General features: G+C 44.4%; 1 protein-coding gene across 2 annotated transcripts; it reads right to left on the bottom strand.

Moving 5' to 3' along the window:
- Window positions 1-6823: 6823 nt before the first annotated feature.
- Window positions 6824-17464, bottom strand: LOC307128206 (erythroferrone). Of its 2 annotated transcripts, XM_079819898.1 has the most exons (9): window positions 17021-17436; window positions 16344-16592; window positions 15352-15468; window positions 15003-15117; window positions 13722-13849; window positions 13392-13503; window positions 8661-8751; window positions 8461-8539; window positions 6824-7319 (listed from the first exon to the last, which is right to left on the bottom strand). In XM_079819898.1, the coding sequence occupies exons 2-9, from the start codon at window positions 16479-16481 to the stop codon at window positions 7221-7223; spliced, it is 879 nt and encodes a 292-aa protein (XP_079676024.1). In that variant the 5' UTR covers window positions 16482-16592; window positions 17021-17436; the 3' UTR covers window positions 6824-7220. The 2 variants fall into 2 exon arrangements, with proteins under 2 accessions (XP_079676024.1, XP_079676023.1); XM_079819897.1 differs by lacking the exons at window positions 6824-7319; window positions 8461-8539; window positions 8661-8751 and adding an exon at window positions 12138-13064 and having other exon boundaries at window positions 16344-17464.
- Between the last annotated feature and the right edge of the window lie 816 nt (window positions 17465-18280).

The raw sequence follows: 18280 nt of genomic DNA, 5'->3' as shown, positions 1-18280 counted from the left end.
AAAATTTATAACGTGTTAAATTTGGATATTTTTCTTACACAAACCCATCAATTCACGTCAGAGGGCCTTTATAACCCCCTGTAGCCATGTGGAGTACTTTTAATAGTGGATGGATGACCTTTTTTGGGCTTCAAATATTTTGGCTCCCATTATGCCATTATAAAGCTTTGATTAGCAAAGACATTTTTTTATGTAACTCAAATTGTATTTGTCAGAAAGAACAAGGTCATACACGCCTTGAGGGTGAGTAAATCATGGGGTAATTTTAATTTTTGGGTGAACTGAAAGTGTTTGTTAAAACACTTGTCACTTTTGGCTTGCTTAGTTGGGGACACTTAATATTTAGAAATATTATTGATTTGACTGCACTATTGCATGAGAACTGAACTGAGCTTGAAGACATCACTGCTTTATAGATGAATTGAAAAAATGTGTTATAATTTTTTTTTATAATTGATGAACTTTACACAGTTATTGAACAGAAATGAATCAACACGGAACTGACTTTAGCTGTATAATGACACTGTTGTCTAGAGCTGCTTCAGCAGAACTGAATTCTGTTTGCATCATTTATCATTATTTTCCTGTTTACTACTGTAAAGCTGCTTTGAAACAGCTTTGTACAACTTGTAATGTATAAAGCACTATATAAATACTAATAGTATTTCTAATGCTAATAATGTGACTTGATTTGACTTGATTTTATGAAAATGTTTGTTCCCTTTCAGTCGGTCACTACGACGTACGTCGGTAATAACCGACGAATTGGGATCACTTCAGAGAGCCCCTATCAGCTTCGAGAACTTAAGAACAGGCCAATGAACAATTGGCGTGCGAGATTTGCATCTCGCGCTCCGCCCCGCGCCGCGGGTATAAACGGGAAGCGAGAGCACCGCACTGACGTCATTCACTTCGGAGCCGAACCGGCGTTTGAAGTTGCAGAGACTGCTTTCCTGTCTTTTCAGCGAAAGAGAATTCATCAGAACAGAGAAGAGGATCGTGTGCTGGTGTGACGGCACTTTCCAGCGGGACCGCGAACTCAAGCTGCTAGAAGGAACAAACTGCTGTTCTCACAGCAATCTGTTGGTATCGGTGGGCGTTCCATTCTTTGAGTGCAAACACAGGCTGCACTATCCCCTGTGTGTTGCCGCGGTTTCCCTGGGTGCTTCAGCACTCTCTTAAAAGAGCGTTTCCTCACAAAAAGAGCAACACGGGTGTGACACTGCGTCTTTTTCAAGACGTCATTCCACTCGTGCGTTTCTGGATGCGGTTGTTTCCTGTCCTGACGGCCACGATCCCTCTCGCATAAACATGTTGAGACTGTGTTCGTGGGTGATCCGTGTTCTCTCAGGGGAACGGGACCACGTCGACGCGCTGGTCATCTCGCCTTCCGCGTGAGGGTTTGAGTGTTCAGCGCGCCGTGTGCCGTCTAGCTGCCGAGTGACAGCGCGGGTTGCCACGGCAGCTCAGCGCGCGTCACTCGGCGGCTACGCATGTTGAGACTGTGTTTGTGGGTGGTCTATGCTCTCTAATGAGAGCATGGCCACGTCGGCGCGCTGTTCATCTTGCCTTTTTCATAAGGGCTTGAGTGTTCAGCGCGCCGTGTGCCGTCTCACGGCCACGCCCACTGTCTCACATGTCTGCCGGTAGCTTACAGATGGGATTGCTGGTCCTAAAAAATAAATAAATAAATAATAATAAAAAATAAAAAAAAAAGGACCTAGCGTTTCGTTTGGGGCTCTAGCAGAGGACAGATGTCAATCGCTGCATCGGAGAGAGGGCTGTTATGTGTTGAAAATGAAGATGATGCTGAGATTCCCACTATAATAGTGGGCGCTCCTGCTGAATCCGATTCATGCTCGACAGCCATGCTTTCCCGGGTGGCTGAGGCATAGTGCAACGCATAATTCGCCTTGCCTGCCTCTTGCCTTTCCCGGATGTGCGTTGGAAGGCTTTTGCATTATGGAACTATTGGTGGCAAAATATGGAACACCAATAGGGCCATAATCTGTATAAAGTTTTCCTCTCTCTCACTACCCTCATCGGTGGGGTGGCAGTGCCACTGGCAGGCCACCTCCGCCCTGCTTAGGGCATGAGGGTAGTTCTCAGCCGAGGTTGAGCTGCGCACAGCGCTGGCCCTTGGCTAGACGATGTCCAGAAACACCATTGACCCGGATTTGGTTCGGGACAGTTCTTCCCCCGGAGGAGGGCCGGGTAAAAACCATTAGTAATTCTGTTCCGTCACTGGGGTTAAAAACAGCCAGTGGTACCCAAAAATATATATATAAAAAAAAAAAAAAAAAAGAGAAGAACAGTTCCAATATCTCTGGGTCTCGGGAGTTCAGGAATGGCAGCGTGTGACGCTACAAGCCTCGCCGCCCTCATTCCCCTCCCCACAAGAGGGCGAGAATGGCAGTGTGTGACGCTACAAGCCTCGCCACTCTCATTCCCCTCTTCTCAGCGGTGTGTGGACGACAGTGCGCGACGCTATGCCTCGCCGATCTTGTTCCCCGCTGAGGAAGGAGGTGAGGCAGACCGTGTGCAACGCCACAAAGCCTTGCCACGCTCAGCCCCTCCTTCATTTGGAGAACGCGCTGGGCGGTGTACAACGCTCCCATGCCTTGTCAGCCTCTGGTGCCTCTCCAAATCGCCAGCAGGGGGTGCCGGCTGTGGGAACGCACTCAAGCGGCCTTCCCACACTCGCGCACCCCCTCAGCGGATGCAGGTCGTGTGTCAGACCCAGACCCCTACACGGACCACTCCCATGTCGTCCTGGGGTCCCTGCATTCTGCCTCGCTGCCCTGCTGCGGGTACGTCTGTGGTACAGATGACCCCGCTTGTTCGGTCTCTGGGGGCCTGGCTAGCGCTCCCCAGCCCGTCTCGCTGGGTCATCTGTACCATCAGACTCGGCTTACGATTCAGTTCGCCCGGCGTCCGCCCAAGTTCGGGGGCGTTCACTTCACGTCTATTGCGTGGGTGGATGCCCCCGTGCTTCGGGCGGAGATCGCTGTCCTACTGGCGAAGGACGCGATAAAGCCGGTCCCTCCAGCCGATATGAGGTCCGGGTTCTACAGCCCGTACTTCATTGTACCCAAGAAAGGTGGCGGGTTACGACCGATCCTGGACCTGCGTTACCTGAACCGCTCCCTCCACAGGATGCCGTTCCGAATGTTAACCCAGAAACGCATCTTCAGATGCATCCGTCCCCAGGATTGGTTTGCAGCGATCGACCTGAAGGACGTGTACTTTCATGTCTCGATTCTCCCTCGACACAGACCGTTTCTACGCTTTGCTTTCGACGGACGGGCATACCAGTACTAAGTCCTGCCCTTCGGGCTGTCCCTGTCGCCCCGTGTCTTCACGAAAGTTGCGGAGGCGGCCATTGCTCCCATGAGAGAGCGTGGTGTTCGCATCCTCAACTATCTCGACGGCTGGCTGATTCTTGCCCAGTCACGGGAGCAGTTGTGCGAACACAGGGACATGGTGCTCCGGCACCTCAGCCAGTTGGGTCTTCGGGTCAACTGGGAGAAGAGCAAACTCTGTCCCGTACAGCGGATCTCTTTTCTCGGGATGGAGATCGACTCGGTCGCCATGACTGCGCGCCTCACAGAGGAGTGCGTCCAGTCGGTGCTGAGCTGCTTGAGTACGCTCAAACGCAGTACAGCGGTTCCACTGAAACATTTTCAGAGGCTCCTGGGGCATATGGCAGCAGCAGCCGCAGTAACGCCGCTAGGGCTGCTCCATATGAGACCGCTTCAGCACTGGCTACACGACCGAGTCCCGAGATGGGCGTGGCACAGCGGGTCCCTCCGTGTCCAAGTGACGCAGAGATGCCGCCAAACCCTCACCCCGTGGTCGGACCCTTCATTTCTACGGGCAGGAGTGCCTCTAGAACAAGTGTCCAGGCATCATGTTGTCTCCACGGATGCCTCACCCACGGGTTGGGGGGCCACGTACAACGGGCTTGCAGTATCGGGTCTGTAGACGGGGCCCCAACTGCAATGGCATATCAATTGCCTAGAGTTGCTGGCAGTTCGTCTTGCTCTCAGCCGCCTCAAAGGGTCGCTCAAAGACAAGCACGTTCTGGTCCGGACGGACAGCACGACGGCCGTTGCGTACATCAACAAACAAGGTGGTCTACGCTCCCGCCGTTTGTCCCAACTCGCCCGCCATCTCCTCCTGTGGAGTCAGAAGCATCTGAGGTCCCTTCGTGCTATCCACATTCCGGGCCTGCTCAATCGTGCGGCCGACGAGCTGTCACGGTTGCCAGTGCTTCCCGGAGAGTGGCGACTCCACCCCCAGGTGGTCCAGCTGATTTGGAGTCGCTTTGGGGCCGCACAGATCGATCTGTTTGCCGCCCACGACACGACCCACTGCCAGTTGTTTTATTCCCTGTCCGAGGGGACCCTCGGCACGGATGCACTGGCACACAGCTGGCCCCGGGCTCTGCGCAAATATACGTTTCCCCCAGTGAGCCTTCTTGCAGAGACACTGTGCAAGGTCAGGGAGGACGAGGAGCATCTCCTCTTGGTAGCTCTGTACTGGCCCAACAGGACGTGGTTCCCGGAACTAGTGCTCCTCGCGACAGTACCTCCTTGGCCCATTCCTCTGAGGCAGGACCTTCTGTCTCAGAGACGGGGCACCCTTGGCACCCGCGTCCAGACCTCTGGAAACTCCATGTCTGGTCCCTGGACGGGACGCGGAGGTTCTAGGTGACCTACCGCAAGCGGTAGTCGACACCATCGCTTCCGCCAGAGCCCCCTCTACGAGACGGCTTTATGCGTTGAAGTGGAACCTGTTCGTCGACTGGTGCTCTTCTCGCCGAGAAGACCCCCGGAAGTGTTCGATCGGATCTGTGCTATCTTTTCTTCAAGACGGGTTGGAGCGAAGGCTGTCTCCCTCCACCCTCAAGGTATTTGTTGCCGCCATCGCCGCAAGCCATGACCTCATTGATGGTGAGTCCTTAGGCAAGCATGATCTGATCGTCAGGTTCCTAAGGGGAGCGAGGAGACTAAATCCTCCTCGCCCTTCTTCTATACCCTCTTGGGACTTGTCTCTGGTGCTGACCGCACTGCAGAGGGCGCCCTTCGAGCCTTTACAGTCAGTAGAGCTTAAGTCTTGTCTCTAAAGACAATACTCCTGATTGCATTGGCCTCAGTTAAGAGGGTAGGGGACCTGCAGGCATTTTCGGTCGACGAATCGTGCCTGGAATTCGGGCCGGGTGATTCTCAGGTGACCCTGAGACCCTGGCCTGGATATGTGCCCAAGGTTCCCACTACTCCCTTCCGGGACCAAGTGGTGAGCCTGCAAGCGCTGCCTTCGGAGGAGGCAGACCCAGCCCTAGCTTTGCTCTGTCCCGTCCGTGCTCTCCGGACTTACGTGGACAGAACGCAAAGCTTCAGGACCTCAGAGCAGCTCTTCGTCTGTTACGGAGGACAGCAGAAGGGAAAGGCTGTCTCCAAGCAGAGGATGGCCCACTGGATAGTGGATGCCATCGTCTTGGCGTATGAATCCCAAGACGTGCCCTGCCCGCTCGGGGTTAGAGCTCACTCCACCTGGGGTGTAGCTTCTTCCTGGGCGCTGGCTCGTGGCGCCTCGCTGACAGACATTTGTAGAGCTGCGGGCTGGGCGACACCCAACACGTTCGCTAGGTTTTATAGCCTGCGTGTAGAGCCGGTGGCTTCTCGTGTGCTCGCTTCCCATAGTCAGCTTCACTGAAGTGCCCGTTCTAGTGTCGGCTTGCTGCGCCATTCCCTTCCCCTGGAACGGATACGTGCGCTTATTTTCTCCAGTCGAGTTCCCCAGGATAGGCGAACCCTGTTGAGTCCTCCGCACCCCTCGGCAGTCGGATGTTGCGGAGCGTCCGACGCCAGGTCTGGCACTCGTATGCATTGGTGGAACTTGTGTCAGGCTGGGTTCCGTATGTCGTGACCCCTACGGCGGTCCCATACGTGTATTTCCACGGTACAGCTCCCTATGGCGAGCTCGTGTCTTTCCCTTGGCAGAGTTCTCTGCCGTCTCAGTACGGTGTCGTCCCCCGCCTGCATTAGGCCGGGGCCTCCCCTGGGACTCCGTATGTTGTGCTGCCCACGGCCAGCCCATACGTGTTCTCCACATGGTAACTCCCTCCGGGCATGATGTGGCTCCCGCAGCGTCCTTCGGGCACGCTTTCCCAGCGTTATCCAATCAAGTCTGCTGAATGGGTCTTGCGGAACAGCAGTATGACTCTTCTAGCGTGAATCTTCCCGCCCGCTTCAGAACGGGGTCTGAGGGGCTCTCGCTGGGCGCTGGAAGTGGTAGTAACTGTGGCGTTTTCCATAGGGATCCCAATTCGTCGGTTATTACCGACGTACGTCGTAGTGACCGACTGAAAGGGAACGTCTCGGTTACGTATGGTAACCCTCGTTCCCTGAAGGAGGGAACGGAGACGTACGTCCCGTCGCCACAGTTCCTTCCATCACTGCTTGGCCGAGTCACTGGTTCGGCTCCTCAGTGAAAAACGTCAGTGCGGTGCTCTCGCTTCCCGTTTATACCCGCGGCGCGGGGCGGAGCGCGAGATGCAAATCTCGCACGCCAATTGTTCATTGGCCTGTTCTTAAGTTCTCGAAGCTGATAGGGGCTCTCTGAAGTGATCCCAATTCGTCGGTTATTACCGACGTACGTCTCCGTTCCCTCCTTCAGGGAACGAGGGTTACCATACGTAACCGAGACGTTTTCCAAAAAGGTTCAGTTATAAATCGCAAAACATGAAAATCTTTCATACAGCAGGAAACTTAAAATGCACGTTGAAACACTTTCCTCAGTAACAAGGACTCTTCAAGTTAAATCAATAACTGTAATCACTTTAATACATTCCCAGAGCAGGTTTCAGCAGTTATAGAGGTATTTATTGCAAATATACACAAATATCAATATTGTTTCAAAAAGCAAATGCAAATAAATAAAACTTCAACCCTGTTAAGAATGGAATACATAAACATACCACAAAAAATACATACACCTCTATAAACAGTTTAGAGTTGCCATTATTTTGGAAAGAAATAGCAGTGCAACCCTGCTGCTATTTGCAACAATGGTAAAGATCATTATACACAGAGTCTCTTTTAGATGCTCCTTATGTAACTATTATTATAACATGTCCTGAATACCTCATGTGTATTTTGTCAGCATAGTGAAACCTGGCTTTTTTGTAGCTGTTGGTTTGTGCTTTGTTGGTGTCCTCATATTCCAAAAAGAATGCCAGAAAACAGACTGTCTTGGAGAATTGTGAGGGCTGAGCCTGTCCCATTGTCAATGAGAATAGACACATACTCTCCAGCCTGTGAAAAAGAAATCATATACATGTACATTACTGAAGCTTTTTGTTTATTTTATGGGTCAATAATATAAGAGTATCAGAAGAAGCGTTTTTAGATATGGACTCTTTGGTTGGTGTGTTGGTTCACCATTTTCAAGAAAAGTACATATGTAATGACATTGTCATGTGGTGTAACCGCCAAGTAAAAAGTATCTATTTTCCTTACCAAGTTTTTACATGTGTTTTTCAAGATAAGAAGTTATTTTTTTAATTAATAAATCATTAGGTTTTGGGTGGTTGTGCCATATGAGATTTCACAAGCTTAACTAACCTTGTCTACCCTATGATATATATATTAAAATTATTTCTGCATTCCAGCTGCACCACATGACTGTGATTTTTTTTTTTCCTCTAAGAAATAATAATTAAAGATTATTCCAAACTAATTTAAATTGTGTTCTTTAATAATGCCTTTTTCTTTGTTATGAGATATGGTAAATGGTAAATGGACTGCATTTATATAGCGCTTTTAACAGACCTACGGCCATCCAAAGCGCTTTACATTTTGCCTCACATTCACCCATTCACACACTCATTCATACACCGACGGCGGTGTCAGCCATGCAAGGCGCCATCCAGCTTGTCGGGAGCAGCTGGGGTTAGGTGTCTTGCTCATGGACACCTCGACACTTGGTCAGGTGGAACCGGGGATCGAACCACCAACCTTCCGGTTTGTAGACAACCTACATGAACCACTGAGCCACTGCCGCATATGGACAGGTGCACAACCCTGACTTTAAACAAAGTACATTTTAATTCAGAAATTACAAAAATGTAAAAGTGTTACAAAAAAGTGTACTCAAATAACTGTATATTTGAATTTAATTTATAATATGTTTTTTAATAAATTGAATAAAATAGCCAAAAAGTGAGCATCATGTTATTGAAAGAGGGCAATAATGTACATGCATAATATGGGTTTTGATATGGATTAATCATATTGTCAAGGGACAGATCAAATTAAAAAGGTACCCAAAATATGGACATTTTCCCAGGCCTTTGATTTCTGTCAGCATCATTGGCACAAATTATTCCAGTAATCTGTATAATTCTAAGTTATTAGGCTTTTTATGATTTGTGTTAAGCGTGTCAGTCAGTGGTACCTGTAGGTAAAGAGTACCGGTCAGGAGAATACTGAATACTCCTCCTGTAGCGCTCACTCCAGTCACTGTCTCAAGAGACCTGCATCATTATAAACACATTAATCATGGTTTGGGACTCATTTGCTTTACTGACTGTGTGGTGTTAGAATAACAGTTCAAATGGTCAGTGCTATTCATGATCATGGACCATTGCTACTCACACATTACTCTGACAAAGAGACTCTATGCATATGGAGGTCCTGACACTGTCTCTCTGCCTGGCATTAGGCTTCTTCTGAGACTCGTTGGATTCTAAGAAAACACACAAACCCAGATGCATGATGCAAAGTTAAAGGGATTCTGGCAGGCAGACACCATTCTCAGTAGTACAAGCACCACACCCCTGTTCCACTGAGCTTTATCTAAGGGACAGGCAGCTGGATAGGTCAAATTACCACACACTCTCTAAGAAAGAGCATGATGCAATTAGGAATAAGGCATTGAATGTGCTTCAGCTTGCTTGCAGAATGATGCTATGAAGCTTATATTTTATGTTTCTATCTGTCTAAATGGAACAACTTAATTACCTGCCAGTGCATATTGTTATATATCCATTACTTGCGTCAAAAAAGCATACTTAATACTACATGTGCAAAAAAACAATATGTCAAATGAGTTGGATGCCTAAAAACACAGTATATTCATGAAATAGTACCTGGATGACAAGGGTTCTCAAGATCCGCTTTCCTGCAGAGTTTAGCTTCAACCCCAATCAAACACATGCTAAGCAAGGTCTTCAAGATTAATTGAAAGCTACCCCAGATCCGGGCCACATCTGGTACATGGGGATTCAGCCCGTACCAGATGTGGCCCGGGTCTGGGATGACACTATTTGCTGTATGGGACTGGAAAGTGAGTTCGAACAGGGTTGGAGCTAAACTCTGCAGGATATTGGACCTCAAGGGCCAGAGATAAGAACCCCTGCTGTATGACATAATGCATCCATGGACACCAATGTGGAACCAATGGACATTATCCCATAAGGCCTCGAAAGCTAGGGAGCCGTCAGATTCAAAAAGAACTGTGAGCCAGTGTTCAAGGTTGGGAATCATACCTTTAGGGGTACAACAGTTTATCACTGGGGCAGTCCCCTCAAAAGTACACCTACCGTACCTTTGTACACCTTAAATCTGCACTATGAAGCTTTGTTTGGCTATAAAGTAGTGAATTTCCATCCCTAAAGCATAAGATGCTGGGATAGGCTCCAGTGTCCCTGCGACCCGACATGGACAATCAGTTTGTTTGAAGAATGGATAGATAGATTGAAATTGCATTATTGATATATATATATTAGTGCTGGGCATCGATTAAAAAAAATTAACTAATTAATCGATTTTTTTTCTGTAATTAATCGCGATTAATCGCAAGTTTTTCATATTTTAAGTTTTTAATATTTTGATATTGTAATAATTTCAGTTACTCTCCAAATTAATGTAAAAACAATTTAAAGACAGCATATTTTAAATATGTGTTGTATTGTCATTTTTTTATGAATGAAGGCCAGTATCACTGATACTAAAGTCTCTATGAAACATTAATGACATTACATTACAGTATAACTGAAAGCTCCCAATTTCAACATTTATTAGGCTTTAAAAAACAACTTTTAATTTAAGTGAACGTAAAACAATCTTTACATAAACCCAAAATAATAAATGTTATATTTACCCATGGCCTTCCCTGTTATATATAGAAATGTAATAGTTATCAAACCTTCCTTAACTGCATAAATGATAAATGAAATATAAATGAATCTTCATTAAAGCTACAATTTTCTCTGTTCCCGTTGTTCTTTGATAAACATTAATGACAGGCATCATCAGTGCCAGGGCTTTGAACCGGTTCAAGGAACGAAAACGAAAACCGGAAACGAACGAAATTTTAAGAGGAACAAAAACGGAAACGAAATCAAAATCAATTTGAATCGTTCTGAACAGAAACGTTAATTTGAAATGACCATTAACCGGTTAATAACGTTATTTTATTGTTCTCTTTAATATTTTAATTTGGCAGTGACCAATCATGAATTGAGTAGTACAGCATGTGACGTTGACGGATCAAGCGTGAGTGAAATGCCCGCACACCAGTAATCTATGAATCTACCAGTAACGCAAGTCAGTGTAGAGCGCTCATTTTCATGCCTCAAGTACATTTCTTTCCCCGCTGAGGTCTACAATGAAAGCGCAGGTATTTGAGGACATTCTTTTTGAACGTTTAAATAAGTAGTACGGACTTTAAGCTCAAATAGACTGATTTAGGCTAGTTTATGGATTTTTTTTAAGCCTGTCCAAGCAGGCTACTAGCATCTATCAAACATTTTTCCTATAGGCTTTCAGATTGCCAATACAGGACAGGTCAATGTTTTCTATATAGACGGTTGATGCTTCGTATTAAATGGTATGTTATATTGCATTAAATGATCAAGCTTTATTAGCTGACTGAATTTTATTATGTGATGCAAGGACGTGTTGCGCAGTGTTTGCTTTGAAATTAGCAGTTGACGGTGCAATGGTGCAATAAAAGAGCAATGGTTATCCAGTTTATTTATTCTTTATTCATGCAATTTTTTAAAACAAGTCGTGTTGAAAAAAAGTTATGTCCAAAGAATGTTATCACTCTTCTGAAAATAATTAGGCATAATAGGGCCAATTTAGATTGTCTAACGCTTCATTAAAACAGGTCCGCTGTTTATGCTTTGTAATTAATGCATGTATTTCTGGTTTAGAAATGTTATGAAATAAATATTCAAGTTTAATTACCATGCGTTATATTATTATTGAGTAAAAATAAGTCTATTTATACATATTTGTTTAAAATATAGGCTAAATTAAAATAACGTTATTAACCGGTATTTTTTCATATCAAACCGTTTTCGGAACAGTAATGTTTATTGAGGAACGCAAAAACGGAAACGCTATAATATCGATTCTGCTCGGAGTGAAACGATTGATATTTTTTTCCGTTTTTAAGCCCTGATCAGTGCTACCGTCACTTTAAGAACAGCCGCGGATCTCACGCGCTGTCCCGCGCATCTCATTTCCTCACAACTCTTTAAGTTCATTTAAGACGTTATTTAACTAATTTAAGACTCCTAATATGAGAATACTCAAAATCCTCTGTGTTATTGTTTGTTCAAGAGCAAAAGAGAACTTGATGTGAGCAGGAAACTGACGCAAGTCTATCTATGCGTCGAGTGTGTGTGTGTGTGTGTGTGTGTGTGTCAGTGTCCCTTGATTAGCTGACATGAGACGCATCCACACACACACACACACACACACACACACACACAGACACAGACACAGACACAGACAGGACACTGGCATACAGCGCGTTCTCTTGTGTCTTGTCGCGCTTGGAAGCATTTACATGAATAGGAGCGTGGTGATCATGTAACGCTAAGCAAAAATGGATATAAAAACGGACGCTGCGTTATTTGCGTTAAATATTTTTTATGCGTTAAGCTGAAAAATTAATCGCCAGCGTTAACGCGTTAATTTGCCCAGCCCTAATATATATATATATATATATATATATATATATATATATATATATATATATATATATATATATATATATATATATATATATATATATATTATATTCAAAACCACAGATGTGACAATATTTATTTTAATTTTGAGCTGTCGAGTCAGATTTCACAGGAAATTCCAGGGGTCTCTTGCGTGTTAATGTCATATCAGTCAATGCAAAAGAAGGTCCAGCTACTATATTGTGTCCTGAGGAGTAGTTGTAGCTTGTTTCTGCAATAAATAGTATAGTTGTGTAGAATACAACTAGTCAGCTAGCTAGCATGTAATATGGACAGTTAATACAGCAACCCTCATTGACCTCCGGGGTTCACCGTTTGTCAAAACAAAGAAATCTCTGTTGAGAATATGCATTTGGTGCACCAAAACAAGATCCGAACCACAGTGGTATATATGACTTTTTTTCTTATATACACTTTGTTGGAAATTCTTTTTAAGGTGATAATCCATGGGGCAACTTTTTGAGCAATGTTGCCAGGCAATGTTGCCAAGCAATGTTGTTTGGGCACTTTCCTATAGAGAATGGCCAACAAATTTATATCTGGATACTTTAGATCGATCGTGGGCCCTGTGTCTCACCTGGTTGCCGGTTGTTGACAACATTGCCCAGAAACATTGCTCAAAAAGTTGCCCAGTGTATCATCACCTTTACTGACAGTGCAGCAACAGATCCAATCTTATATGGTGATCACCCATAACCATGTGGTTTCCTTACACCATCAGATTCATCCACCCAGAAGAGCAGTGCTGAACCGCAACTTACGTTAAAGAAGTCTAAACCACAGATGGCAATCGAGAAACTAAAGTGTGTAGGGCAGCTTTGGGGTATTAGTATGGCAGGGATGGGCAACTCTGATCCTGGAGGGCAATGTTTAGCTCCATGCCAAATCAAACACGCCTGCCTGTAATTGTCAATTAATCCTTGAAGACTTTGGTTAGATTTTTCAGGTGTGTTGGGATCGAGATGGAGCCAAACTCTGCAGGACAGTGGCCCTCCAGGACCGGCGTTGCCCATCTCTGTTAGATAGGGTACAAATACATTTCATGTAAATGAGTACAGTGGGGGTCCTTTTGAAGGTTTGATGAAATGCCTGTGAAAACCTATTCTAAAGGTACATTGGAAAATATAAAGAATGCACTTCATTGTATAACCATTTTGATGCAATCTCTGTCTTAGGACTTTAAGTTTTAGTGCTAGTGATTTCGATTTTCTCACAAGCAGAAGTTTTAATGTAAACTAAGGCTGTTGCCATATTTTCAAGTTTAGGGGCATGAGCATATTGGTTGATAACAAGTGAATATTGGGGGCAGGGACACAGCCCAAAACATTTTTGAACTACGTACCAAGTAGCAGACTAGCTGTGAGCTGATAGAACCCAGACACTGGAGCCGTGTACCGGCCACTGCTGGCGTTAAAGCCCTGTCCTCTCTGGTGGAACTGCTCTGTGTTTGAGGGCTGTGGAAAACACACAGAAATGCTTTGCCAGTCTGTTTCACCATCAGCCAAAGCTAACATCACTGTTAAACCAACATATCTAGAAGTTAGGGCTACTTCAGACCAATGAAAGCCTAATTAAAAGTTTAAATTTAATTTCACAGCTCTGGGGATGCTATATCATGGTTAATGAAATGAGTAAATTGTTTCTAGTTTAGAAGGGATTGTTTTCCACTCACAGTGTTGAAGGACTGGAGCTCCTGAAGACTCCGACGGTGGACCAGCAGGTTGTGGTGCAGTCGGCAACGGAAAGCCGTGGCCACACGTGGAGGCTGATCGCAGAGCAGACAGTGAGTTCCTACCATCTCTGAGTGTAAAGATAATGGCAGGATTGTAATGTTCCTTTGTCACAAGCACAATTAATTCCCACCTGACTGCATTGTTTAACGTGGGACAAGGTATAATCCAGTAGACTAGGCACCTTCTTAGACTCAAAAACACTGAAATACAGCCAGTGTAAAATGGTTGAGATTGTCTTTGATTGACACTTGGCTGCATATAAATTCATTAAACAATCTCACAGTGAATAGAATATGTAAGTATTTGGAGTGTTTGAGTGTGTGTATGAGCAGACAGAGTGGATGGAAGTGTGAGGGAATGAGAATGCTAGAATGTATAAGCATGCGGCGCCACTGCACTTTTCTGTGTGAATAAGAGCCTTTATGTTTTATATTGCTGTCAGAACAGCCTGCAGCTCACTGCACCAGAGCACAAACAGACCTGTGTCTGCTTTCCTGGCAATGCTCCAACACTCATTCCACACACACATGCACACACACAAAATCTGGAATCCGTGGAATTCTTTGGCCAGGCCAAGTCAAATCCACGTCCTGGAAAATTACACCTATTAAGAGATCAGGCCAGCCCACAATCAGACTAGCAGCCGCCCCAACAAATGAGCATGACAACACACATCCCAAACATCAAGCAATGCTGAAAGTGACCTAGTCGAAACAAAAACACATACAAGACTATTAAAACCAAACATATTCAAATGTTTAACAAACTCTTTGAAAGGTGTTGATGTCAAAACAGTTACATAACAACAGTATAGCTCATTTGTGCACCTGCATCTGAAGTATGAATCCATCAACAAAACTATTGCATTAGCCCAAGTGCACTGAATCTGAAGATGGTGCACGGTGTAGACCAAAGGGCAACCTACACATTCACACAAGCCACAATAGTGTTTATGAACTCTATGAACAGTGGTTTTTGATCCTGGTCCTGGAGACCCACCATTTCCCATGTCTCTCTTTTCTGACACATTTAGTTCAGTTCAGTTCCTAGAGCTCCCTCCTGACACGTTGATGATCTGAATCCACTAATCAAATGGAATCTTAACAAATTTTAGATCTTGCTCAGGTCTGATGGATGTATTATGAGATTTATTTTATTTTTTGTATGATATAATTGGTAATTGTGAGTGAATGGACTTATGTCCACAAATCCCAGTATACCTTTCAGTTTGACTTGGAAGTCCTCTATCAACTCTGCATGATGAGGCAGTAGGGGGCCTGGAGGACCAGGAGGCCCCTGGGGACCAGGAGGGCCTGGTGGACCTGGAAGGCCATGCTGGACATGTAGAAAGTTTTCAAGTTACATTGCATAATCAGATAAATCAATTTAAAGAGGTGAAGGATTAGGCACTTTCAGGCATGTTGTTACATTGGCCTCATTAAGTTTATCTGTGTGTGCTGTGTACAGATGTACTAGACTTCATAAAGCCTTTGTTCAATATATCAATGCACTTGGTCTATGTATTAATATTGTTCACGTTTAACATGGTGTGTAAGTAGCATAGATTACCTTGGAGAGTCTTTTATTTCCTCTTGGTTTCTTATTTCCACCCTTGTTGGAGTTGTCCCTAAAGACTATCCATGTCCTGTGGGGGCTCACGATGGTTAAGTCAGAGGATACAGTCTCCTGTAAAAGTTAAGCATCTCAGGGCTTTAAACTATGTAAGCAAACTTTCACTACAGCAAATATACAAACACTTTCTGTAGAAAGTAATCAGTAATCCGTAAGTAATCTATGTTTATGATGGTCATTATACATATATTCTTTCATCATTTATAAACTCAGCTAAAAAGAAACATCCCTTTTTCAGGATACTGTATTGTAAATGTATTTTTGTTAAAACCAAGTAAGCTTTACAGATCATTATTGAAAAGAGTTTAAACAATGTTTTTCATGTTTTTTCAGTGAACCATAAACAATTATTGCACATGTACCTGTGGAAGATTCCTTAAGACGCTAGCAGTTTACAGGCAGTAGATAGTTAAGGTCACAGTTACAAAAACTCTACTGGCTCTGAAAAGCACCAGGAGAAAGATGGCCAGGGTCCCTGATCACCTGCGTGAACATGCCATAGTCCTGCAGCAGGAGGCATGAGGACTGCAGATGTGAACAGAGCAATACACTGCAATGTCCGTAATGCAAGAGGCATAAGAGGCCAGTGTTACAGAAAGACAGGAAGGATATCTTATCGTCCTTGCAGTGTCAAACCACATGTAACCATATGCAAGAAATGGTGCAAATCTGGTGCAGTCCATGAGGATGAGTTGCACTGTATTAAAGCAACTCATTCCATTTATGTTCCTCATTTATCTGTGAAATTTGTTCAGTTAATGTCTCAGTTGTTGAATCTTTTTATGTTCATACAAATATTTGCACATTAAGAAATGTGCTTTTTTGCTGAGTTCCCTCAATGGCTGTCACACCCATAAAGTAAAAATTTAATTATCATTGTGTAAGTCTTGACAGGTGTACAGAAGGTGTGTGCATGGCATTTGACTTACAGGGCTCTCAGTGCTGACAGTATTGTTTTCCTCCTGAAGCTCCAGACTCTCCTCACTCTCTTGTGTGCTGCAGGTAGTCAGCAGTAAACTCAGCAGCAAGGCCGGCAGTGCCCATCTTGTCCCATGCCTGAGATTCATGCTGCAGTGTCAGTAGGTAAACGTCTAACTCACTCAACGCCTTCTTGTTATCTCAGTGCACAATTTCCATTCCAACACAGAGAGATGACCAGATGTCCTGTGGAATCGGTCCTTAGAGCAGAAGGATATCCAAAAGTGAAGGTGAGAAATTGTGAACACACTTTGGAACTTGACTTGGAGAAGATGATTTGGTCTGTGATGTTCCAAGGTGTTTGTTTTTTTTGACATGGAGAAGAAAATCCGTCCTCAGATCAGTTCATATTTTGATTGTCCTCAGCACAGAGTGTTCAGAGTGCCATGAGAGTTGTCTGTAGACCACTCTTCTACCCATTCACAGTCAGTCTGTCCCCTGTGACAGCCAAGATTCTCTGTGCCTCCTGATTATAGTCTAAACTATCTCAGCTTGAGTTATGGATGTTCAGCATATGTGTTATAGTCATCCACTGTGTGTAGATGTGTATTCCATAAATACATGTGTGTGGTTATGTGAATGTATCTGTTGATTGTTAGTGTCTGTTGCTCAGTTGCAGTGTGATTACCTGTGATAAACCCTGTGTGTGGTATACTCAGTCTCTCTCTGTGGGTGGTATCTCCACTTCTTTTTTAATGTTTGATTGTCTTCTGCTCTCCTTTCCGTTTTGTTTATATTTTCAGTAATTCCTTCAGTGATGATATTTTTTTTTGCCAGTTGAGGTCCCCTTTGCCAGACTCCAGTTCACATCAATGTCAGTGGCCCACTCAGAAAGGATTTTTCTGTTTTGAAGGTCTCCTTTTCACGCTCCACTCTTTTTAGCTTCCTCTCAGACCAGACTCCTCCTCCTCTTCTAGTCTGTCCACTCCTCCTGATATCTGCCGCTGAATCTTGACCTGTCACTTTGTCTCTCTTCAGCCTCCATGCCATTTATCTGAACTTCCAATTTATCTGATCTCTCCCTGTCTCTCTCTCTCCTACACTGAGTTTTTTCGTTTGTCTTGTGTTTAGCTCATTCGTTTGTCTCTGCCAGCCCTTTCTCTCTCCGTCATCCTCAGCTGCAGGGTCCTAGTGCCTCTTTTATGGGTTTATACAGTGCTCAGAGATGCTCCTTTGAGATGATTTAGAAGTGATAGAAATCTTACAGATTTAAAAGGTCAGAAATAGGATGAAGATCCTGTTAATTTAGTTTCTATCCTAAATTTGCAAGCAGTGAGAGACATTTGGGTGTGGCAGAAATGTGCATTGCAGATATGCAAAATTGCACTGTTAAAAATGATGACAGTTGAGATGAAAGTTGCACACTTTCATGTAGCAAACCACCACACCTCTCTTTTTATCAGTCTTCTGCTCTAGTTTTTCTTGGCTGAGAGAACAGCATCTGTTTGGCCTTTAAAATGTCATTATTTTCAAAATTCAAACAAGGGAATATTGGTACCATCTCTTATGGCAAAATTCGTTCAAAATGATCAGGACAATCAGAACAATAATTTTCATCATGGATCAATGTGTTTTGAGTAAATACGTGATCAGTTTGACTTATCAAACGAGGAAGTGAGGAAACATATTGCCTTAAAAGTAAATAAACCATACGTAATTGAATATTATGTGCACATAACTTATTTTTTTCAATAACGAATAAAGTACCACTGCTACAAATCACTAAAGCATGCACTGAACATTGAAAAATCACACTTACTACAATCAAGGCTATCTAACTGAAATAGAAGTTTGTGGTTAGAGAAAGGTGAGTGGAAGCTGTCTGCTTAATTAAGTCCTGGATAAGAGGATTTGAGGTCACTAGTCCTGCTCTGTAAAGACTTTCTGA

The sequence above is a fragment of the Gobio gobio genome (genome assembly GCF_949357685.1).
Source record: "Gobio gobio genome assembly, chromosome: 6".
Taxonomy (NCBI): domain Eukaryota; kingdom Metazoa; phylum Chordata; class Actinopteri; order Cypriniformes; family Gobionidae; genus Gobio; species Gobio gobio.
The sequence above is the reverse complement of the archived record's forward strand: the minus strand, read 5'-3'. Positions and strand labels throughout refer to the sequence as shown.

Excerpts from the sequence above, each read along its gene's own strand:
- LOC307128206 (XM_079819897.1), bottom strand. The coding sequence starts at position 16,481 with ATGAATCTCAGGCATGGGACAAGATGGGCACTGCCGGCCTTGCTGCTG. Across the intron at positions 13,504-13,721 it reads AGCTCCAGTCCTTCAACACT|CCCTCAAACACAGAGCAGTT; the intron begins GTGAGTGGAAAA and ends TGTTTTCCACAG. Across the intron at positions 13,065-13,391 it reads CACAGCTAGTCTGCTACTTG|AGATGGGCAACGCCGGTCCT; the intron begins GTACGTAGTTCA and ends CCTATCTAACAG.